At 42.2% G+C, this 25,861-nt stretch overlaps 1 protein-coding gene across 1 annotated transcript; it reads right to left on the bottom strand.

The window, feature by feature from the left end:
* Positions 1-24,303, bottom strand: PDIA4 (protein disulfide isomerase family A member 4). The gene is made up of 10 exons (XM_073332767.1): positions 23,982-24,303; positions 14,173-14,335; positions 10,766-10,971; positions 9,744-9,882; positions 8,172-8,377; positions 6,788-6,946; positions 3,894-4,045; positions 3,139-3,295; positions 2,816-3,049; positions 1-1,967 (listed from the first exon to the last, which is right to left on the bottom strand). The coding sequence occupies exons 1-10, from the start codon at positions 24,079-24,081 to the stop codon at positions 1,552-1,554; spliced, it is 1,932 nt and encodes a 643-aa protein (XP_073188868.1). The 5' UTR covers positions 24,082-24,303; the 3' UTR covers positions 1-1,551.
* Positions 24,304-25,861: the final 1,558 nt, after the last annotated feature.

Below are 25,861 nucleotides of genomic sequence, written 5' to 3'. Positions count from 1 at the left end.
TTTGAACAATCATTCACTAAACTCTGGTCTGTTTTCTGGGTGGATTATATGGATTTTTAAGAGTCTACATGGCACCCAAACATTTGAACCACAAATAAGGAGAAGGGTCACTAGTACAGATATACTTCTTGAGCTTCAACACACCTGCCCCCTTGCCCTCCCCCCTTTTTGGGGGGGGGGGTTAATTAGCTCTGTGGTATTCCCAGAAGAGCCACCTTCTAAAAATTACTCAGGCCAGATTTTTAAGTTTTGTTTTTTAAAAATAATTTTGGATGTTTAACATTAGACACCTGCAGCCTGTTTTTTCCAAAGAATGCTGAGCACTTTAAAAAATAAATCAGGACACACATCTAAACCTGCACATGCAAAGTTGAGGAGCACTTTCAAGAATTTTAGGACTGAGAACCTGAAAAACTGTCCACAGCAGCTGCAGTTAGTTCTGTGGCAACCCACTGCAGATAGGCATATAAGAGTGCATTGTTACATAAAGGGAATCTGTCCATTTTCTTTAAAAGACCACTATGAACAAAAGCCCATAATGCTGAAACCCACCAGTATGTGTCTATTAATATGGTGATGAACACCAATATAAGAAAGGAGAAGATTCTATCAAGGAAATGGTTTCACTGGCCACATTCCACTAGCTTGTTGTATTAAAAATTAACTAGCTAGCTAGCCAAGGTTTCAAACAGAGGTAAGTTTTTTCAGCTGGTAAAGATCACATCTTCTCTTGTTTGAACTGGTGCAACTACACTTCTGGCTGGCCCCACCAAAGGTTGAAATCAGGGTTTAGTCTCAAAATATTAAAGCCTCTCTCTAGACTGCACTACAATAGTAAGCAACACACATCATCATATACTCCTACTTCAAGCATTACACTTCACTTTTTAAGAGTATATTCAATACAGGAGAAAAGGAGTGAAGGGTGGGGGAGGAAGCCACTGATAAACAGATACAGCCTCATGTTTTTGAAGTGTAATCCTAAAACAACACACAAAGCAAAAGCAGACAGGTGCAGAATCACATTGAGTTAGCACCTTTGTTGTTTGCATCTGATCTTGATAAGACAATGGTCTCCATTTTAAAATTCCCTTCTCATCCTCGAAGACAGAAAGTGATACAGCCACATGAAACAGCTGTTCAAATTCAAATAGAGAAAGAACTTAAAAACCCCAACAAACACGAAGAGGCAGATACAAGCCTGTTTGGCAGATTTTTTTTTTTTGGATAAATCTTAGAGATAAAAAAATACCCAAAACCAAACTGCACTGTAAATCAAAAAAATAATCAAGCTCAAAGGCAGTCACAAAAAATAAAGACTGTATTTTTCCTCCAAAGATCAAAATTATAACTAGCCTAAAGACATTCATGTCGGACAGAAGTTCAGTGTCCAGAATGATTTTTTTGTAATACAAAAATCAGATACTGCAATGTTTTTTCTGCCCAAGAATCCCCTTTGCTCAAACTGCAGAATTGTTCCCTCAACAAATTTTGTGAGTAACTTGCTTTACCTATAAAGTACAAACAATTCTTTCTCCACCCTCATCTCATCTAAAGCTCTTCTTTTGTCCTGGTTAGTTTGGTTGCATGTTCCTCTACAAATTTACTCAAATGCTCTAAGTCTCTATTCCCGCCTTCAAATTTAATAGGGTTCTTTTTGTTGTTGCTGGGAGCAAAATAGATGGTGGGGAATCCTTCCACTTTGTAGTGATCATCTGTCATATCATTGGCAGTAGCATCCATCTTGGCAATGACTAGGTTTTTCTGGTTCTTGTATTTTTTACCCAGCTCAGTGTACACAGGTTCCAGCTGCTTGCAGTGTCCACACCAGGGAGCATAGAACTCTATTAGGACATCAGTCTTTGGATCCATTACTATGGTGTCGAATGTTTTACCCACCACAGTCTTCACAGGCCCTTTGTTATTTTTTGGTACTGGCTGGGATTTCACAATAGGTTTCAGTTTTCCTAGAAAAGAAACAAAAAGCGAAGTCAACAAAAGAGGCCACCATTAGACTGAATTAAATCTCCTCCAGAGAGAGGCTTTAATATTCTGAGGATAAATCCTGATTTCAACCATTGGTGGCCAGCAAGGAGTGTAGTTGCACCATTCAAACAAGGGAAGATGTGATCTTCACCATCTGAATAAAATTTATTCTCTGTTTGAAACCTGGGTTAGCTAGTTAATTTTTAATATAAGAAGCTGGTGGAATATGGACAGTGAAATCCATTTCCTTGATAAAATCTTCTCCTTTCTTATATTGGTGTTCATCACCATATTAATAGACACATACTGGTTCATTATACTAGCAATGAATATGAATAAAGGACTGCTGTCATTTGAACATACATATTTCATGAGCAAATATAAGAAAATTTGGGGCTTACCAACCCTTTCAAGTGACTGACCGTGTGTTAGTACATAGCTAGAATTGTCTAGATGCCATTGTGTCGTCTGAGCAACACAAAGTTAACCAAAAAAAGAAAAGGAATACTTGTGGCACCTTTTCTTTTTTTGCGGATACAGACTAACACGGCTGCTACTCTGAAACCTGAAAGTTAACCAAGATACAAATGCAAGAAGGGGGCAAGAGACAGCTATCACCTGTCTAACACAGAGTTTTGTTTTGAGGCTGTGTATAACTTTATATTGTGGCCACAATCTCAGAAACAGATCCAGGAGGAGGGTTGTGGTGGGGAAGAACAGGACAAAAAAATACCCAAACACCACCAAAACAAAAACACAACCTGCCCCCATGTGTGCAGTCCCTTCACCATCCCCAGAGACCACCAACCCTGTGTTTTGGGGGTTTTACCTTTTTTGAATGCCAAAATGAATTCCTTGAGCACATCAGAATCAAACTCCTCTGGTTCCATGGCATATTTCTTGCCACCCTCATCCAGGATTGCAGCGTTAATATCTTCCCCACTGTCAATCAGCCCCAGATCCTTTATTTCAGAAGAATAATCCTCCTCATCAGAAATGGCAAAAGTATATTCAGGGAAGTCTTTGGCCACCTCTAAGACTTTGCTTCTCCAGTACTGGGTAGCTGAAATCATCAGAACACAAAAGGATTAGCAATTTCTCTCTTCCCCAAAGGCAATTATTTTGGGGGACGCTCACAAGAGTTAAACTCACCAACACGATAATCAAAACTAAAGTCTACAGTATAGTAGATAACCACTAGAGGACGCTTAGCATATCTCTTAGCATCATTGGAGGTCTTGCGATGACCAACGAGTGGCAAAGCATGTTTTGCCACGTGATCCTTTATTTCAGACCCATCAGTAGAATCCTGTTTAAAATAAAAGAGTGCTGCACTTAGAAATGTAAAATGAACTTGTTTTTTGGGGTTTTTTTTTTAAACTATTATCATACAGATGTATTTTGTATATAAAACATGCACAATAAATCTCTGAGGTCCTTGAACAGGAGAAGTAGCTTATGCCTTTGGTGTGGCCTCATGAAGCCTTTGGAGGTGGAAAAGGCACAATTAGAGTGATTTCATGCCATTTTAGGAGGCAAAAAAAGCTGGTTCCATTCTCACTCGCTTAAGTGAGAGAAGGAGTAACTCCACTGAACTCAGTGGAGTCACACCAGCATAAAACCAGAGCAAGGACAAATCAGGCCCACTGTAACTAAAATCAAAACCAAACCAAACAGTTAGGGTCTGATCCAAAGCCCACTTAAGTCCGTGGAAAGATTTCCATTGGCTTCAGTGGGGCTTGGATCAGGCCCTTATAATCTTAAGGAAATATCTACATTTACTGGACTATTAAACTCCAATTTGAGGATATGAACTGCTCATGTATATGAATGAGCAGAGTCTTCATACATACTTGTAATCAAGCAAGCAGACTTCATTTTTCCTAATAGCCTGGAAAACTACTCACTTTAAGATCCAAAATATTCATTTTGGGCTCGTGTTTTGACTGAAATTTTTCAGGTTGCATGACCACCAGTTTTCCAGGAGTCACTTTCAAGAATTTTGCGATCTCACTGCTGAAGGTGTGGTGAAACTTGTAATCTTCTCTTAAACCATTAGCTGAGAAATTAAAGGGGGGGGGGAGGGGAAGAGAAATAATTAGCAACTAAAAGACACTGCACCCAAGGGCTTGTTGACACAGCCTTTCAGTTTGGACTACGATGTGTACCAAAGTGCTGCACTGTAACTCCCTCGTGTGGATGCTACAGGCACTAATTTAGAGGTTCCTAGTTTGCATTCACTTAATCCTCTTCAAACAGGATTACATTAATGCAGACTAGGAATCTTTTATTTCATGCCCACAGCAGGTTTAAACTAAACTAGTGTTGTCAGGGTTCCTTCCCCACTCTGAACTCTAGGGTACAGATGTGGGGACCCGCATGAAAGACCCCCCTAAGCTTATTCTTACCAGCTTAGGTTAAAACTTCCCCAAGGTACAAACTTTGCCTTGTCCTTGAACAGTACGCTGCCACCACCAAGAGTTTTAAACAAAGAACAGGGAAAGAGACCACTTGGAGACGTCTTCCCCCAAAATATCCCCCCAAACCCTACACACCCCCTTTCCTGGGGAGGCTTGAGCATAATATCCTAACCAATTGGTTACAAAATCATCAAAGACCCAAACCCCTGGATCTTGGAACAATGGAAAAATCAGCCAGATTCTTAAAAGAAGGATTTTAATTAAAGAAAAGGTAAAAGAATCACCTCTGTAAAATCAGGATGGAAAATACTTTACAGGGTAATCAGATTCAAAACAGAGGATCCCGCTTTGGGCAAAACCTTAAAGTTACAGAGAACAGGAATAAACCTCCCTCTTAACACAGGGAAAATTCACATAAAACAAAAGAAACTAATCCGCCTTGCCTGGCTTACCTATACTGGTTGCAATATTGGAGACTTGGATTAGGATGGGTTGAAGAAGATGGATTTCTGTCTGTCTCTCTCAATCCCAAGAGAGAACAAACACGCAAACGAAGAGCACAAACAAAAGCCTTCCCCCCACAAGATTTGAAAGTATCTTGTCCCCTTATTGGTCCTTTGGGTCAGGTGCCAGCCAGGTTAGCTGAGCTTAACCCTTTACAGGTAACAGGATGTTGCCTCTGGCCAGGAGGGATTTTATAGCACTGTATACAGAAAGGTGGTTACCCTTCCCTTTATATTTATGACACTTTTACTTCATGCCCAGAGCAGGTTTAAACTAAACTAGTGTAAATGGTGAATTCTCTGTAACTTGAAGTCTTTAAACCATGACTGGAGGACTTCAGTAGCTCAACCAGAGATTAGGGACCTATTACAGGAGTGGGTGGCCTGCAATGTGCCAGAGGTCAGACTAGATGATCATGATGGTCCCTTCTGACCTCAGAGTCTATGAGCATCCACACAGGAGTTACAACACAGCATTTTGGTACCCCGCCCTCCACCCCCCCTCGGTAATCCAAGCTTCAGGGCAGTGTAGACATAGCCAAAGATTAAAATCCTTTAACTCTAGTTTAAAGAAATTCTTCCCTTACCCCATGATTTGGAAAGTAGTGGCACCTTAGAGACTAAACTTTTAGAATTTTATACCGCCTCAGGTATTACTGTATTTCCACCGACAGGTGAGAATCTGGAGACAAATTTAGCATGCACCTTGGACTGCGCCTCACTTGAACTCTGCCCGCCAATCTATCTCCCCTGAAATTTATTCTAGTATTCCAAAACCCTGAGCAACTTCAAATAGCTGCTTTACAATATTTATTTTAATATATTTTGGAATATGCACCTTTCAAAGTAATGTTTCTGGCTCTCTCCTAAATGTGGGACTGTGCAACAGTTTGCTGTGTTGGAATGGCCAGATTAATTGTGAAACTGTACTGCCATGCAGGTGATCAGAGCAGTAAGAGCTAACAAGTATGCTTTGCCATTGGGAAAGGAAAGAGGGAATATCTTGCTGCTCTCTATCCCCCTTTGGTGGATGCCAAGAGGGGCACTGACTGGTTCAAATGATCTGTGTCCAGCCTTCCTCCCCCAAAGGGAGGGAGGCAGTAATGTTTGGCCTCTTGTATATTTAAACACTGCACTCTTCCCAGAGCAATGGGCAGGAGTAACTGGATTGTCAATGATCTGCACTGAGGGACTGGAAAGAGGCACACCCATCCTCAATACTTCCCCATTCCCAGACAACAAGATAGAGCCCCCTCTTCTCCAAGCTTATTTTCCTCAGTGGACGGAAAAGAAGATCCTTCCCACCACTCTGGCTTTGAGCTTCCTCTGCGCCCCACTGCCCCCACCCGGTGTTCATACACCCCAATTCATTAACTGCCTCTCAGCTACCAGCCTTGCCTCTCCACACACTTGTACTGCTGGTTCTGCGTCAGTTCTTCTCCCACACCTGGCCTGACCTCCTTTTGCAGCCATACAGCCGGCTTCTTCCTGTTGACTTCCTACTCAAGGAAGTGTGAGGCAAATGTCATCTGGAACAGTCAGGAGGGAGGCAGCAGATGTCAGGAGGGCAGGCAGGGGAGCAGAGAGGTCAGGATTGGTCTCTCTCAAGAGTCTTAGAGTACATCAGCTACCAGCAGACAGAAATCCTCCCTCCTTCCCGGCACAACGCACGCCAGAGTTGTCCCAAAGTATTATGAAATAGCTAGTCCTCAGAAGACCTCTACCTGAGATGTTAGCTAGTTTCCTAAGGATTAAAGGTAAACTGAAAAGCTAAAATAAAAATTAAACTCAGCAGAAATAGGTGAACACTCCTGGCTAGGCAGTCCATGGGAGAACACAGAAATGCTTTTAGCTTAGTATTTGAAAAATATAGTTTACCAGCATCTTGATACAGCTGGTAGGCTTTGTCCATCTCTCCATTAAAGATGCCAATGATTATGACATCATCACCATCCTTCAGAAATTCTTGTACCTGTTTGGTAGCCTGAATCTGTTTGGATGGAGGACCAGCCTGATCAATCATGTAATCAACAATACCTGGGACAAACACAAAAAAGGGTTATTCAGAAGATTTACTTGAAAGCAAGATTCAGGTATTGTGCGTCTGTGGCAATTTCAATCTTGTAAAAACCGCATTTCAGTTGGAGATCAAGCTTTCTGAACAGATGCACTACAGCAACAAAAACGCTAACTGATCAAGATTTAGGCTCTCTCGTTTCAGGTGTTCAATTTAGGACTGCTTCTCAGAAGAGCTGAGCAACTGCTACTTCCACCAAATTCAATTGGTGTTGCGATTATTTGGCTCTTCTGAAAATCCAAGCCCCGTTTATTTGAAACTGAGCATCCAAAACACAATGCTGAAAATGCTGACTTGAATTCCTCCTGGGTTTTAATCTGGTTAAGAACAGCACTTAACCCTGTCAGCACTTAAGTGACACACATATCAGTGCAGTGGAATGGTTGCCCGTACTGGCACTGCTGTGTCACCTATATATAACTTCTTGTTTTTGTAAACTGGTTTGACTGGTCTCCCACGTGAAAAGGGGCTATAAGCAGGGCCCTACCAAATTCATGCTCCATTTTGGTCAATTTCATAGTCAGAGGATTTTAAAAAATCGTAAATTTCATGATTTCAGCTATTTCAATCTGAAATTTCAGGGTGTTGTAATTGGAGGGGTCCTGACCCAAAAAAGAGTTGTGGTGGGGAGGTCGCAAAGTTATCGTAGGTGTGTGTGTGTGTGTGTGTGTGTGGTACTGCTACTTTTACTTCTGCGCTGCTGGTGGTGGGGTGCTGCCTTCAGAGCTAGGTGCCCGGCCAACAGCCGCCGCTCTCAGGCCGCCCAGAAGCCAGGGTGGCAATACTGCGACCCTCTTAAAATAACCTTGAGACACCCACCCCCGCAACTCCCTTTTGGGTCAGGACTCCCCAATTTGAGAAACGCTGGTCTCCACCATGACATCTGTACAGCATGGGGTAAAAGCACAGAAAAGAACAGATGTCATGGGGGGAGACCAGATTTCATGGTCCGTGACGCGTTCTTCATGGCCGTGAATTTGGTAGGGCCCTAGAGAGAAGACCTAGGGCTCTAAGAGATTCAGTCAATCCTGTTAGCCTAGGCAAAGGAGAGAATGCAGTTTTCCATGCCTCTCTCTCTCCAGCTACGCCAACAGCTGAATGTACACAAGACTTTTTCGAAGTGTTTGTGGTTCATCCTTCCGCCCCACCCCCCCAATTCTAACTCAAAATAGTAAGACCTGTTACCATATTTTTCTCGTGGGCCATTGTAGTCAAAAGGCTTGCCCTTGCGGAAGATTTTCAGAGTTGGATAGCCAGAGACGTCAAACTTCTTTGCGAGATCTGTTTCAGCAATGGCATCCACTTTAGCTAGAGGAATTGGGGGTGTGCGTTTGCTGAGCTCCTGGGCAGCTTTCTCATACTCTGGAGCGAGCCTTTTGCAATGTCCACACCTAAAGAAAAAACAAGCGGGGGGTGTGTGTGTGTATTTTATAGGTAATAATATCTAGTATGTGGCTTCTTACTTTCCAAGCATATGAAGTGGGTAAATTCACATTTCCAGAATGGAAAATAAGTAGGGATGTAGACATTCTTAATTTTTTCCCCTGGTGAAAAAATTCTCCTTCAGAGAGGTGCTTTCTTAATTAAGGCTGTAACTGACCTGGCTTTAACCATATCACAACATGCCCTCAGCCTATTAAACATGGTATATCTCAGGGAGGATAAGTTGCACAGAGAGTTACTCCTCTAGCTTTTCACCTGCTGAGAACTAAATCTCAGCAATGGACTAAGTTTTGAGTTTAAAGTGACCGATGATTTTGTCAGAGCTTGTGGGGAGGGAAAAAAACCCCCAAAACAAGCCACAAACCCCAACAAATAGCAGCTAACTTTATCCTCAACAGAAGCTCAGGACTGGAATAACGGGGTGATAAAGGTCAGAAATGAATCATGCTATAGTGGAGTCAAACACTATGCAATATACCCAGGTCTATGTGACTATGCTCCCCCCAACTTTCATGAGGAAGAGCTCTTTAAAATATCGAGTTCAGTATAAGGTTTTAACCATCAGAGCAGTGAAGTTTTGGAATAGCCTTCCAAGGGAAGCAGTGGGGGCAAAAGACCTATCTGGCTTTAAGATTAAATTTGATAAGTTTATGGAGGAGATGGTATGATGGGATAACATGATTTTGGTAATTAATTGATCTTTAAATATTCATAGTAAATAGGCCCAATGGCCTGTGATGGGATGCTAGATGGGGTGAGATCTGAGTTACTACAGAAAATTCTTTCCTGGGTATCTGGCTGGTGAATCTTGCCCATATGCTCAGGGTTTAGCCGATCGCCATATTTGGGGTGGGGAAGGAATTTTCCTCCAGGGCAGATTGGAAGAGGCCCTGGAGGTTTTTCGCCTTCCTCTGTAGCATGGGGCACAGGTCACTTGCTGGAGGATTCTCTGCTCCTTGAAGTCTTTAAACCACGATTTGAGGACTTCAATAGCTCAGACATAGGTGAGAGGTTTTTCGCAGGAGTGGGTGGGTGAGATTCTGTGGCCTGCGTTGTGCAGGAGGTTGGACTAGATGATCATAATGGTCCCTTCTGACCTTAGTATCTATGAGTATTCCCATTTAAATACACAACTCATTCAAAACAGAATACCATTCTAAGAATGCAGTCAAGTAAGCAAGCAAGCCATTTTAAGAAGGGATAGGTTTATAGGAAAATGAAATTCGACAGGTGGGAGCCCCCAGCTGCCCCTCCCTTCCAGTTTTACAGCCATGCCACATCTGTGAAAGAAGAGAAATTCGCATTCTGTCTTACCATGGGGCATAGAACTCCACCAGCATTATGTCAGCATCATTCACTTCTTCATCAAAGTTATCTTTGGTCAACACCAGTGTAGCTTCTGGTGGAGGGGTCCAATTTGGATCCGAAACCTCTCTAACTTTAGTCACAATTGCTGAAAGACAATTGAATACAAAAGTTTGTAATTTTGCATATCCATGCCATCCGTATCTTTCCTAGTGCTATAGCGTCAGTCTAAGAGGAAGATTTGAGATCACCAAGAATTTGAGACATTAGTGACCGAGTATTATCTTGGATTGAGCAGATGGCTAGGACCAAGGAACTCCTGAATTCTAATCCTAGGTATACCCTTACTTGTTTGAGCTCCTTTTGTCCCCTACTTCTTTGTTAATGGACCCCACAGAAATTCAAACAATAAACAAAATGTCAGTATTTTAATTCATGCTCCTCCAGGTTTACAGAGCGCAAATACAGTACATTGTAACAAGTTATTTCAGTGTCTCCTTTTCTTACTGAACATTTTGGAACGGCAGCTCTGGAAGAGCCAGCTTTTATCTCAGCCTGGAGAGAAGTACAGTATAATCTCCTTAAGCGTCAAATAAGTAGCGGCTTCACAGCCATTGCCAATATATCAATACTGATACTACTGTTAGCTGGCCTCTCTCAGAGCATGAAAGAGTATCACTTTAACAGCCAAACTGCTGTACATTAGTAAAGCGGGGGGAGGGGAGGAGAGGGGAGAGAGAATCCTTTGGGTATCAGTGACACCCAATACCTGGTGAAGTCATACTGTAACATGAAGCTGTTCAAAATACCCTTAAAAAAAAACAAACACCACACACACACACCCCCACCCCCTTATCTTGGCCTTAACATTCCTCCATTTAAAATTCAGCTGAAAGGAAGGTTCTGTGCACTCAGGAACAGATCGTACAAATGGATCAGCGTGTTTAAAAAGCTCCACTTATAAGCAGTAAGGTGCTACTTCCCCCTTCCATTTGCTTCATTACACTGAACTCAGAGAGAACACGGCTTACCATCTTCTGTTCGGGATCCATCATAATCAACTGTCTGCCCCTTCTTCAGAATTTTGATGGTTGGATAGCCGCTAACTTCAAAACGACCTGCCACAGCAGTGGCTGCAGTAGCATCTATTTTGGCAACTGGAATGGGAGGGTCATTTTCCTTCAGCGTTTTGGCTATCTTTTCATATTCTGGAGCAAACTGCTTGCAGTGCCCACACCTGTAAAATCAGAGACGTGAACTTGAAGGTATATTTTGCTACTCTGCATTTCCACAGAGCGTTCCACAAGAGGACCTCAGAATTAGTGTGTTATTTTTCCTGCTATGATTTCAAATCTAGGATAGGAGTGTCCAACTGTATTGTTTTAGGAACGTTTGCCCCTTCTATACATAATCTCTCCAGTTCTTACAGTCACAATGGTTACCATAAGATAGTTAAACTTAGAACACTGCCCCTCCTCACTATGGAAAAAGGAAAGCTCTACATATATATTTATAATAGTGCACAGTATAGAGGCAGGATTTCCATTAATACCAGCCAGAGGACTAAACCCCTAAAATTTCCCATCAGCATTTTACTCATGTCAAGTTCTTTATCCTGGTCACAATCTAGGAATCTTGAGCAGGCTTATCCTTATGATCTGCAAGGTCACTTATGAATGGGTTGAGATGAGGTAAGGAAGAGAAGTGAGAATTGCCTCTTGATAAGATGGGAAGGGATCAGGCCACTCCATGAGTTGCTAATCCAAGCCGTTGCTTGTGCAGAAAAGGTGACATTTTTTCAGGTGAAGCAGGATAAGGAGACAAAAAATGAACTATATTGCACACAAAGTGGTTTTAGAATGTTGCAGCAAAGACAGGGAAAAAACCCACACAACACACAAACAAACAGAAAAACCACAGTCAAAACAGCAAATAGTTCTTAAACTGCTGTGCATGTGTGGGCCCACCAGTAGAGAGACTGCAACAGTCAAGTTCGGTGATCAGGTTGTCCGTGGATGGCTCTTGTATGAAGCAAGAGCACAAAGGGTGGTGAGCACTAGTTGAATCAATGGTCTGATCCAGTATGACAGGTCTCATACTCCTATCTTGGAGTCCAAAATTATTGCTGTACTTGCCCACCCAGTAACTACATTAATATTATTTAACTGATATTGTTAAGCACTTTTGAATGGTAAGATTATTAAGAAGTGCTGGCTACATGGAAGTTCTTGAGACTCTGACTTTCAGCCATAGTCTTCATTATGCCCTCTGTTTTTAATATCAAGAAACACTCATGCTTTGATTTGAAGTTGTCCATGCCTGAAGAGGAGTTTCAGAAAGTTTAAGCAAGATCCATTCAGCTATTTTTGAGTTAAAGGGCAACCAACTCCCCCTATCGACCTCCAAACCACTCCATTATAAAGACTGTAACCACTATTTGAATAAGGCTACAGCAGAAACAACAGAACTGTGAATCCTGGCATAGATGTAACCATCATTAAAGACTTTGGTTGAAATCCTGACCCCACTGAAGTCTTTTGCTAAAGTCATTGGTAATGATGGGGGGGGGGGGAATAAACACAACTGTGTGAGCACGCGTGTGTGGGGGACCACTATGGAGCATGTTCAGTCAGCAGCTAAGAAGAAATAAAAGGTGCCTAACAGAGTGCCATCCACCTATGACAACATTGCACACCCTCTCTGTCTGGACATCCTAGAAATCCATATAGGGGCTGGGGCTGCTGGGACAGCCTGCATGACAGAGAGAGAGCTAGTCTTATTTCCATAGGAAAATCTTAAATCAGTTTTGTTTAGCATCAAGGCCAGGTGAAAAAAGTTAAAAGAAAAAAGCGTTTCCATCTTTGTCCATTACAAAGATATGGCCATCAAAACATACATAACTATGCCCTACAAAAAAAAAAAAAAAAAAAATGCAGGCAGATTCCAGCTACAAAGGTGGGAATTCATCTCTTCCTGATTCTATTCAGATATTACATGATGGAAGCCAATATAAAAAGCTAGATAGGTTCATCTAAATGATAACTGGGACCAAATTTTCAACTTTAACCCTAAGAAGAGATCATCTTTCTCACTCAAAAAAAGGGTTTTGCATTTAATTTTCTTGGCTGCTTTTATGTTAATACATTGTTAAATTACAGTTTAAAAAATAAAAACAGTCAGGCAATGCAAAAGGTTCCTGCAGCAGTGCTAACTCAGCATCGTGCTAACAAACAGTTTCTGCCTCCATGTTTTCCTTTAGCCTATTTCTGTCTGTGGTGTAAAATGCACTAGATTAAATATACGGGCCTAAATTCTGTTTTCAGTTGTATCAATATAAATCCAAGGTAACTCAGAGGAGTTACACCAATGTAAATTGAGTATCTGCAGAATTAGACTACTGAGATGTACAGCAAAACACTGTTAAAAATGCCAACCTTAAGGGGGCCAATTTTTAGTTATACCATATCCCTATTACATTGTTCCACCAATGTCAAGTCGCCTTAAAGTGGGCAGAAATAGCCTCATGATAATACCCTTGAACAGGGAGCTCCCCAACCAGAGAATCACTAGTGTCTTAGCCCTGCTCCCAGTCCCCAATGGAGGGAGATGATTAAAGGCTGGCCAGAGTGCACTGTATTAAGGCTTCTTTCTGCTTCTCAGGGCCATGGAGTACCAAGGGAAGCAAAGCCAGGCTGCACCTACTCACAGTGGGGAACCCCTGCATGTCTTTGGAATATAGGCAACTATATACTAAGGTAATCTGAAGCGCCCTTTGCCTCCCAATTCAGTCCCAACTTCAGATGCATTAAGGGGGTAACTGAGAATTCCTATCTATTTTCTGACGCTGCGCTGAATTCTGCCCAGACCTTACCTGTGTGTGCAGTGGGGAGGATGCAAGGGGCCTTCTCCTTCCTTATTCTCCCACATGATGTGCATAAGAGGCAGGCACAATTGCAACGGCTGTGGTCAGAGCAGCTCTGTCTCTACTCCCCCAGGGCTACACAGTCCCCCAAGCGGCTAGAGCCATGACTACTTACAGTGTGACCAGCAGTCAGAAGAAACAGGCTGCAGTTCATACATAGGTGCAGTTGCAGGCATATTCCTAGAGTATGCTGGGGAAGAGTTCTACCTCCCAGGGGTAGAATGCCTCCCAGTGCTCCCCCTGCAATCATGCTGCTCTACGTCACACCTCATTCTAGGTTCTGCCTAACTGGCACAATCCAGACCACTGTGATTTTAGCTATGTAGATCTGCATGCTATTAAGCTGCAAGTGACAAATCTGTCCACTGAAAGCCATACGTGGATCACACAAACCCAGCTGAAATCTGTATACTAAAATAAATGTGACTGACTCCTGAAGAAAGTATTTAATGGAGGGTTTGAACCCCATGGACATATCCATTTGGGATATAAAAATGCTGCAAGTTTCGAACCTACCATGGTGCATAGAACTCCAACAGCACGGTGTCTTTGTCTGCAATAAAGGTATCGAAGTTTGCATCGTTCAGAACTAAAACACCATTTTCTTCTTTAACTTCAGAATCATCATCATCCTCATCGTCATCATCTTCATCCTCCTCCTCCTCTTTTGTAACAGATTCTAGAAAAGTGTGAGGGGGGGCAGTTCATGTTAGGTTGTTTCAAGTTTAGTGATAAAGCAACACTGTCAGTTTAAAAATTATATTTTTTTAAAAGTAAAAAACAAAATGAAACACTTTGCAGACTATGATCAGAATGTAACCGATGCAGCTATGACTGCCAGCGTTTGCAGAGAGCCTGAAAAATAGCTCTGAAGTGTGGTGTCCTAGGCATTTTAATAGATGCTAATTCAGATGCCAATGAAGATGACACTTTAAATATCAACACAACTGATCTTCTGTTCAAAGCATATAACATGAGAAAAGAAAGGACATTATGAATATTTACATCAGTATTTCCCAAACTGTGGGGTATGCCTCCTTGGGGAGGGGCAGGAGGGCGGAGAGGGAGAGGACACAAAGAACTAGCCAGGTAGGGTGAGGCATGGAAGATGTATAAATTAGGATCTAAGTCTTTAATACCACATGGCGAGGTTGTGGTGGGTGAGTATGCAATTGTTTTCATTTAATTTTTTTCCCAAAGTATGGGAAACTGATTTTATTCTTGCATTTGCTCACTGAAATTATACTAATCAGTTTCACTTTCTGGTTCTCAGTTCAGGAGATTGTTCAATCCACAACAAGATTTTCATTACATTAAAAAAAAAAAAAAACCAAACCAACAACCCCAAACCCACCACCTTGCAAATTTTATCTAGATACAATGGTTTCAAAGACTTTCTATGTGTTGCACCCATTATGGCCTTGCACCTGCATTGAGATCCTCTAGCGCAGGGGTAGGCAACCTATGGCATGTGTGCCAAAGGCGGCACATGAGCGGATTTTCAGTGGCCCTCACACTGCCTGGGTTCTGGCCACCGGTCGGGGGGGGGAGGCGCTGCATTTTAATTTAATTTTAAATGAAGTTTCTTAAACATTTTAAAAACCTTATTTACTTTACATACAACAATAGTTGAGTTATCTATTATAGACTTAGAGAAAGAGACCTTCTAAAAACGTTAAAATGTATTACTGGCACGCGAAACCCTTAAATTAGAGTGAATAAATGAAGACTCGGCACACCACTTCTGACAGGTTGCCGACCTCTGCTCTAGTGCAAACCCCTGCATCCATGTGGAATCCCCTTAGACGTCCTAGATGCAGTAAAATTCCGTGTGATAATGTAGACAAATCTGAACAAACAAAGAGCTTGAATTACCTGACAGCGTTTAATGATGGAAGACAGCAAGAGACTAACTCAGATCACCACTCTGGATATATATTGAAATTAAAGTGTTTGCTTGGATTTATACCGAGGTAGAATTTGACCCGCTGATTATGCTGTTGCCAGCTTTAGGATAAATGGGCAATATACCAGCTACAACATTATAGCTTTCATCATTTTACTACTCAGTGTTTATTCAGAGTGCTATTTTAAGAGTGAATGTATCTGAAGCATTTCCCCCTTGTTTAAATGTTTTGTTTTAGGAGGCAACCGTGAGGCAGTAGAACTTACTAAATAGTCCTCAAATCTACAGATATTGAGGAGAGGGAGAGAGAGAAGAAAGCAGCCAGTCAATCCTGGGTGAAGGTTGTCCTAGCTTTCGTTTGTGCATGTTATTTCCACTGCCATGTTCATTCTTGGTTTGGAATTAGGATGCTCCCTCTCTTGTTAAGAAGCCACTTGAGGGATCAAACCACACCAGCAACAGATAACACTGATATCATTCAAAAAAAAGTAAGCCTTATTAAAGAACTTTCGGTGAGTTCATTTAATAGAACAAGCACTAACAAAGCCAAAGCTCTTATTAGCTGCAGGAGAAAGTATTGCCACTGCAGAGCCCCACTATTAAAACGATTATTAATTTCCTGACCCATGTCGTGGTGAACGTCCAGTCATCTTGTGAACAAACAGATTGGCACGTAGTAAGACAAGAAACCATGTAAGTGCCTAGCCAAACTTATCTGTTCCGGGCAGGATTCCCAGCTGGGAAAATGTTCTGGCTGTATCTAGAGTTTGTGCATCCAGGATTAAAGGAACACATGAGGGCTAACGGGCAAGGGAGTGGGAATAATAATGGACAACATTCTTTTCTCAGTTATGCTGGTGTAAGTCCACTGATGTCCATTGAAGTACTCTGGAGTTACTTGGATTTTCAACAGTGTAACTGAAAGCATGACTGGACCAGAGAGCAGTAGCTTCTAGGGCCACAGGAGGTAAGTTTTACTGCAGGGAGAGTGGCATCGCTCAGTAAGTTTCTCCTGTTTTTAACTCCCCTTCAGCCCCAAAGCCATTTGTATTTCAGGTAGGTGTGTGTTACTTTTAATTAACATTCAGCTTTAAAGGGTATCTGATACCACAGCTTCTGATGAAATGAGTGCTTGAAGGAGCCAGAAGGCTTGCTGAGGTTATCTATCATAGAGTAGCAGACATCTGGATGCAGATTAAGTTTCTTTAACCAACACTGCTCCTGTTTTACCTGCTCTCAAGCGGCAACTGCAAACACGGATTTAAAAATTAGTCAATGCACTTGAAAAATGTATGTTATTGCTTCGTATTTCCAAAGCATTTCCCCACACGGATCCCAAAGCACTTAAACATGAAAAAAATCTCAAAGCATTCCTGGGAGTTCGAAAGTATTACTATATCCATTTTATAGATAGGGAAACAGAGAGAGAGGCGCAAAGGACTGGATTTTTAGAACGGCTTAGCACCCTGAGTTTCCAGTAAACATGTAAACAGAGCTGCAAGTGAGCAACAAGTTTATGAAATCAGGTCTCCACAGGTATTGAGGGTGCTCATCATTTCTGAAGCAAGTCACTCAAGACTTGATTTTCAGGTCACAATGAAATTCTGCGGCAGAAATGGGAAGTCAGTTCAGGACTCCTAGCCTTGTCACTAGTCACTGGACCCCGCTGTGTACCATTACTTACAACCACCCATCACCCTTTAGGTTGCAAAGTCAAGCATTCAGAGTTAAATGTCAGAATTAATATAGCCTCCACAAAATGAACTCACAAGACCATGGAAGTTTTGCATAAGTAAGCACATAAGGAGTCCAGGCTTAGTTCTACTAGTTTATTAAATGGAGGTCTAATTTTACTGCAGCTTCTGTAATTACCTCAGTATCCTTAAAACGCTTCATAGCTTTCTACAGAAGAACTCCTTGATAGGCCACATAGATCATTCTACACTGCTGACAGTAATATTACACTACTTCATTCCCTTGCCCCTTTTACTTCACTGTCAGAAACAAAAAAAGCATCATATCCAGGGTGGATAAAAAATGACCCTCCCCCCAACAGATTTTCTTTTGATTTTGCTATTTAAATTATAATAAGTTTCTTTTTGAAAACAAACCTGTTTAAAATGAAATCTGAATTTAATACAAAATATGTTAAGGTCTAAACTTATTATCTCTCTTAAAATATTTAAATAAAAATAAATATGCTGAACCCATGAGCTTCTATAAAAAACGTTGAGTTCAAGGCTGCTTTTCTATATAAAGAAAGACTAAAAGGACAAACATCTAACTTTTGAGGTCAGGCTTTATAAATATGGCACAATAGGCCAGCCTATGAAACTTACGAGACTCATTTTTAAGAGACTTAGGCAAGTAGGAACTTATATTCCAGTTACTTTCACTTAGGCAAGGGCATATTTGAAATTTTTCCCAGACTGACCTGAAATAGTCAGTTTAATTCACTGACTACAGTTAATTTCTCAGTTTAATAAATCATTTAGTTGTAAAAGTGAAACATGTTTTGATAAGAGAAGTTTATGTATTCAAAATGTTTAATGTTTTAATAAAAATAAATTGTATATGCTGTTTTTTGTGTTTAATTAAATTCTAGTTACCATCTTACTGCAGCTGGACATAAATCAAGATAAAGTTAATTATCCAGTAAATAAGCAATACATCATTCACCCTCTTCTAACATACTAAAATGTACAATTAAGAATCTGAAAATATTAAGCTATATAGTTGCTTAAGTCAGTGTACCCTCCTAGGTAGCAAAAAGATGTACTAAATCTAATGTAAAGGCTCTATTTAGTTGTAACCAACATTTTTAATGGTTATATCAACCAATAAGAATGCACCTTTCTTTATAAAATAACTGAAGTACAAAAGGAAAAGCTGATTAAAAAGAAGTCACTGATTTAAATTAATCCACCTCTTGCACTTTCAAGCGCAGACTTATAATTTGCTGGTGGTAGAGTTTATCCACTTTTGCCTCTAGTTTCACTAGTGTCATTGCTCCTTAGACTGTCCACCTTCAAGTCTGCTGTCAGTTTCAGAAGGATATGACCTGCTAAAGATGTGATGCAAAAACAACCCCTGCACACACAACCCAGCAAATGAAACTTTTAAGTTAGAGATTTAAATTTTTTAAGAGTCAGGTGCCCTGACAGTTACAGAATGAGGCTAGCCTGTTGAGAGACTACAGCTCAAATTGCAGAAGTAGCAAATAAATATTTGCATATAAAGACAGAGGTCTGTGCGGAAGGAAAAAGAGATATAGCTATAATCAAATTTAAGTCTATGTTTGTCTTTAAGCTTCCTGAAAAAGAAATTGATGAGGCAGTTAAACAACAAATTTTGTTTCAAAATAAAACCTCACATAAACAGTCACACCAAGTGACCAGCAAATTCAACAAGTCATTACTGAGGATTAAACTCTCTCTACCTTCTGATAAATAGGAGTAACTTCTGATCACTTAAGTGGGAACCGAGCACACAGAGGACGGAATTTCAAGCAAATAAACTTGTTGCTTCAACCCTGCCACAGGTCTTAAGAAACATACCAGAACATTCATCCCAAGCTCTGGGTGCATCTTGGATGATCTTCATGCATATTTCTGGCTGGAAGTTTGCATAACTGTGGTGGATCACATAGATAATGTTTGCATATTTATCATTATTAGGCAGTTATCAGAAGAAGGGCCTATTTAGGATTTAGTGTTTTGTTTTTTTAAAAAGTTACATATGGTCCCACAACAAAACCCTGGATCCAAATACTAAAGATTTTTGGATCTAGATGCAAATTTCACAGCTGGCTCCATCGCTAAGATCCTGAATCTGACCCAGACTTCATTGAACTCTGAGGCAGTTCAGTCTTGGATTCAAATCTGAACTTTGGAGCTTGGGCCCAGCCTCAAAATAAATATGCATAGGAAATGAAGGAAGGACACTCAATGTTAGATCAAAGACAAAATATCTCTCACAAACTTATTCACCTGTGCAGGATTCTTTGTGACATAATCACAGCCTTAATTAAAACTAAGATCTCAGAAGCTGACCTCTGTGACATTTTCTGCCACTGCAGCAGGCGGACCCTGTGCAGCTGCCCAGCCGCGGCGTGAGGCCAGCAGACCCCCACCTCTGCCCAGCCACTGGGGGACTCTGCAGCTACCAGCTGCCTGGGGCGAGGGGACCCCGCAGCAGCCCAGCCCCAGGGGCAGTGCAACCCCAGAGCTCCTATGCACCACATCGGTGGGGGACCCAGAAGCCCCAGCAGCACTGTGTACTGAGCCCACCAACCCTTTTGTCAGGGATATTTTTAGTGAAAGTCAGGGACAGGTCACAGGCTGTTGTGATTTTTTTGTTTATTTCCTGTGACCTGTCCCTGACTTTTACTAAAAATATCCGTGATAAAAATTTAGCCTTAGTTATAATGTAGTATGTTCTAGTTCTTCCAGTTTAGATGCTCATGCTAGAACAGGGGTGAGCAAACTCTTTGGCATGAGGGCCACATCTGGGTGGGGAAATTGCATGCAGGGCCATGACTGTAGGGCTGGGGCAGGGGTTGGTGTGTGGAGGGGGGGGCGGGGGAGTGCAGGGTGTGGGAGGGGTTGCGGTGTGCAGGAAGGAGCTTGGAGTTGGGGCGGAGGAGGAGTGCGGGGGCGCACGACGGGGCTCAGGGCAGGGGGCTGGGGCGCAGCGGGCAGGAGGGTGCTCAGGGCAGGGGTGCAGGGTGCAGCAGGGGGCTCAGGGCAGGGGGGGGGGGTTCAGGGTGTGGGCTCTGGCCTGGTGCCGCTTACCTGGAGCGGCTCTGGGATGGCAGTGGCGCCATGCCAAAGGCAGGCTCCCTGCCTGCCCTGGCCCCGCACCACACCCAGAAGCGGCCGGTACCAGGTGGCTGCAGCCCCTGGGGGAAGGGGCAGAGGGCTTCGCGCACTACCCTTGCCTGTGGGTTCCACACCCGAAACGCCCATTGGCCAGGAATGGGGATCTGCGACCAATGGGAGCTTCTGGTGTGGAACCCACAGGCGAGGGCAGTGCACAGAGCTCTCTGCCCCCCCACCCCTCCAGGGGCTGCAGGGACATGGTGCCGGGAGCTTCCAGGAGCGGTGCGGGGCCCGCAGCGCCATGGGGGTGGCAATCCCGCAAGCCGGATGCAAAGCCCTGAGGGGCTGGATCTGGCCCGTAGTTTGCCTACCCCTGTGCTAGATGTTCTTCTAATGTGATGCAAAAATCAAGGACCTGCTAACTTATAATCATTACAGAGCCTATGGCACTTTTAATAAAACCAGTAAGTCATTCACAACCTTTTCTGTACCTGTGCTCCCTCTTCCATACTGGGATCCACCTGCTACCACCCTCCCATTTAACAGCTTAGGAAGGATAGGGTGGTTATGACTCCCAGATACTCGGTCACAACACCGAGCTTGATAAATCCACCTGTAAGAATATTAACCCATGTGTCCAAGCAGAAGCTCACGTCAGGAAAGGTCATAGCCAAACCACCCCTCTGGTCCCTTGCAACTTAAACTATATTTAGTATTCTTCTTCTTCACTGCCTATACAAACTTAGTTAATACAGAGTAACATTACTTAACTGCTGTATCCCTAGACAGGTGTCTGCATTTCAGTGGTGAAAGTAGGGTTTGAAAATATATCCCTTACTTATCTCACAGGGGTTTTGAGAGAATTAAGAACTGTAAAATACTTTGTGGTCCACAGATGAAGGGTATTATGGGTGTGCAATGGATTACTATTAAACTAATGCATATCAGAGGAAAATAAACCTCCAGTTTACATATAAAAGTCTTTGATATTGGCAGTGTGGTACTGTACTCTGTGCACCAGTCATCTGCGAATGGAGGGCAAAATTCTGGCCCCATTGAAGATAATGGCAAAGCTCCCACTAACTTCAGTGGGACCAGGATATCATCCTGAGATGTTTGTGAGCAAATCCTCTGCAGGTAACAGGGAAATAAACTCTAAGACAGCTGTATTCTGAAAGCTGACCAAAGCAAGTGTTCAGGTGAGCAGCCAAGCAGCATGGACAATGTCATACTAAAGAAGCTTCCTAAGGAAGAGTAAAGGTATCTCCTGATTGCTGATTCAAAAGTAGTAGTAAAACAGAGAGAGTAGAATATACCCTCCCACATTAAAGTTCTCCTGATCCTCATATAGCAAAGCTTGAGAACCTTAATAATTGTGTTGCCCCCAAGGCCCTGATCCTGTAGATGTTTTTGCAGGTGAGTAATTTTTCACACAAGTACTTTCATTAAGTTCAATGGGACTATTCACCTGAGCAAGTATTTGCAAGATTGGGATCCAAATGATTACCTCAGAATCTCTGCTCCAACAAAACTACATACAGTGCCTAGCATTTTGGAAGACAATCAAGAAGATTATTGTTTTAATTTGTGTCTGAATAAGGTTTCTAAAAAACAGAACCCCCACCATTTTATATCATGTCCTCAGTCCAATCTAGACTATAAATTATTTCTAATGCAAAGCAGCTTTGTCTCATCTAATTTTGGAAGTGAGGAAACATGCATGGATGATAGAGACACTTAAGATTCAGCAAAACAAAAATGCAACAGACTATTTTTTGAAATAAGAGCCACCTCAGAATATAGAGCTTGTAAATATCCTCAGTATTCCGTGTTCCTTTTAATTCTGAAAGGAGTGCTATGTTTAATGTGAAAGGAGACAGTGAATACTAAAGGATGCTAGCTCTTCATTTTATACGTTGCAGGAGGAGACAGGAAGAATGAGCTGCAAGTCAAAGTAATAATTTTCATAGCCTAGGACAAGTAGAAGTCCCATACGAATAGTAAAACACTGAAGAAAGCAACCACCAGAGTTAGCAAATTATGATGGATTTTTATTAAATCAAACTAGGCTTTGAGGTCTGTCATTATATAGCCCAAGAGAAGGTTTAGGGAGAAAAAGACCCCTAGAGATTGTTCCACACAACTTCATGAAGTTAATTCTTTTCTACCTCCTATAAAAGCTCTCTCTTTTTAAGATGGTAGTTCCTTAACTTGGAAGGTAATAATTTTTAGATAAGTTGCATTAGGCTAATCACCATCACTACTTATTGATTAGAGGTTTAGATTCATTTCAAGTTCACCAGTGGAAAATAAATGTGTGTGTTTAGGAGAGTACAATTTAATCACCACCAACAGTAATTTAAGTAGTGGTTACGTATTAAGAAGCAAGAAATTCTTCACATTTAAAAACAGTTATTTCGCGGCATTATCCAGTTAATGTTAGGTTAACGTTTCAATTTGGAGCTGTTTTCCAGGCCATTTATTTGCTTCATAAGGTCAAGTGCAATAGTTAGTTCTAGTTACAGCAACATAAAAAGACTAAAAAATATATTTTTTCCTCTGGCAAAATAAGACTAAAGAAATAGAAGTTATTTTATACCTTCAGGCTTATTTTAAAACCATGTTTACTTTGCATCGCTCCCTCAAAAGGGCCCAATCCTGCAAACAGGTTTTACTCACAAACATGTTTGCTGGAACACGTCTTAGAAATGAAATTCACCCTGTCACAGAGTATTCACCTAAGCTGTTATCCCTCAAAGCTCTCAGGCCCTGAGCCTACAACTGACTGTGCACAGACACACCCCTTGTACTGCTATTAAAATCAATGTGCAGTGCATTCAATTGTGGGATTGGCTCTTTAGTAAATGCATAGGCCTCATGCTGACCCTCTGCATTGAGATTAATTTCTCCCTTGGAATTTCTAACCTTATAATAGAATTTTCACTGTCAATGTGAGACCCAAGGCAATGAGTTCCAGAATACCTATCTATAAAGAAAGCAAAACAAAGCATAAAATATTTGCACAAAAAGAGAACAGTCAGTCTTTGGGTTTCTACAATGCAAATAAGAACAGGACACAAGCTAGTCTGTCAAAAGCAATCAATGAGTTTCATAAATATTGTAAGGGATGTGGCAATTTTATCTAATTAGCAAATCAATAGTCTTTAGATACTCTAGCAAGCATTTTCCTTATTTAACTTCAGGGATTTAGGATTACAACTTCCAGAGATTTTGGCTTTTTTACACTTTAACCCCTGTGATCCACTAACTGCCCTTATTTTCTCATATCTTTTCCTGCATTTTCAATCATTATTTAACATTTTACTTTTCACACATCCTCAAATTCTTTTAATTGCTTACCAACCAGCCCTTGCTTCCCTCCCCCTCCCCGAGTTTTAATCTATTCCTCCTAATTCAACAAGAGACCTCAAGCATCTGTGGAACAGTACCCTCCCAGGGTACAGCAGATTTAGTAGTTATCCCTTTACAAATCCCTCCTCCCTCAAATTTTACAGTCCACAACCTTCTAGCACAAGCCCATTTCAGTTTCAGACCGGAGTCAAACTCATCGACTACAGCAGAACTAATCACACACTCACCTCCACCTTCTTCTTCTTCTTCTTCTTGGCATCTTGCTAATATAGCAAGCTGAGCCAGCCCCAGGAGAAGCACTAACAGGCAGACTTTACTGACATTCATCCTTGCATGTACTTGCAATACCCTAAAAATTACACCTTCCCCCACCTGACTTGCTTTGCACCTCTCCTTTTCCTTTCCTCCCCTTCTTTCTCTTCCTCTTAGGGGGCTGGGCCCAGCCTCCACGCCTGGCCTGAGGTGCCTCTCTCCGATTGGCTGCCTCGGGGATCACCAATCACCAGCTGCCACTAGTTTCAGCTGCAACAGTCCTGGGGTGGGCCTGGCGAGGGGTGAGGACAAAGGAGAGGTGGGGGGGGGAGGAGGAAAGGGGCGTGGCCTGTCTGCGCAGAGCGGCCACGTCTCGCGTTGGGATTGGCGGGTAGGTCAGAGCGGGAGGCGATAAAGGGGGCAGGGCGGGCGCTAGCTGGGGGCGAGCGGCCCGTGCGGGCGCGCCACGTGGGGCTTGCGGGAGCGGGCGGGACGCTGCGTCCTCAGGCTCGAGCCGCTGGGGGCAGGCCCAGGCTTGCAGGGAGCTGGGCTACTATACATGTGACTCTGAAACGCACCCAACACGCTCTTTGCTCCTCACGCGTAGGGGAGGGAGGAACCACAAGCCGCTGGAAAAACCAGGGCGCTTCCCTGGTGCCTGAAGCTAAAGCCGGGGGAGTGGGGCGGGGGGGGGCTCAGTCTGCACCGATTAGCTCTGATTTTCGGCTCTGGTCTGCAGCTTAATCTTGCTATTGTCAAGTGTCTGCTTTCAGTCTCTCCCCCTGCCCCAAAGGCTGTGGGGGAGGGAGTAAAGGTTAGAGCATTAAGATGGCAACCTTTTTCGTTGAGGGGATATCCTCTGTTATCTTTGCACTCATGCGGGCGCCAGTCTGAGCACACCTTTCTGTACAAAGTAAAATACGTAGCTGGTGTGACTTCATTTACTTCAGAAAATAAGTAGCTGAGAAGGGGGCATATGCTACAAAGGAGGGTTCTGGGTTTATGCTTCTCCACCTGCACATGACTCATCTGCGGCTGTTCAACCCAAACTTCAGTGTGACCTAAAACAGCTGTGGGAGCTTAGAGCTCTTAGGCCTCATCCTCTCTATCTGCAGATTGTTTTAACTTCCCCCTTACCAAACTTTTCAGAATTATAGAGCGCACCACATTCACAAGGTATTCTACAAAGGGCTAGAAAGCTGATATTCCCTCACCAAGTGTCTTGTAATCTGATTCCAAGATGTTAACAAGGGTAATGGTCCAAACACAACTCACATTTATTTCAAATATTTAATAGCATTAGTGTGTCTACAATCTCCTTTGTTGCTGCTCTGAACAATTTGAGTGAGGATGCATGACTGGAGGATTATGTGTGGACAGCAAATTACATGTGAGTTTGCAACATACTTAATTGGACAGGGAGGCACTATACTAGCTTCTCTATTGAGAGCAGATCTATAGAATACTGCATTCAGTTAGGGTACCTCCTTTCCAGAAAGGTGTAGACAAATTTGAATGAATTCAGAGAAAAGCAACAAAAGTTAATGGAGGATTTAGGGACTGACTAATGGCTAAGTAAAAAAACTTTTGGCAAGTTATACTTTTAGGGGTAGAGTACCTGAAGGGTATAAAACAAAAAGAATTATTTAGGATTGTACAAGCTTGTAATTAGGAGTAGCTGGATGCAATGAAGAAAGGGAATTTTGAAATCTAATATCAGAGAATTTTCTGAGAGGTTTACTTGTGCTGGGGAATTTTTTCCCACTGTAATAGGTTGGAAGCCTTATTTCCTAAGAGATTAAACATGAGATAAAATGGTTAGAAATATACAATGGTGAGAAATCTTACATTGGGT

The sequence above is a fragment of the Lepidochelys kempii genome, chromosome 2, assembly GCF_965140265.1.
Source record: "Lepidochelys kempii isolate rLepKem1 chromosome 2, rLepKem1.hap2, whole genome shotgun sequence".
NCBI classification, from domain to species: Eukaryota; Metazoa; Chordata; order Testudines; family Cheloniidae; genus Lepidochelys; species Lepidochelys kempii.
Note: the sequence above shows the minus strand (reverse complement) of the source record. Positions and strands in the feature narration are given on the sequence as shown.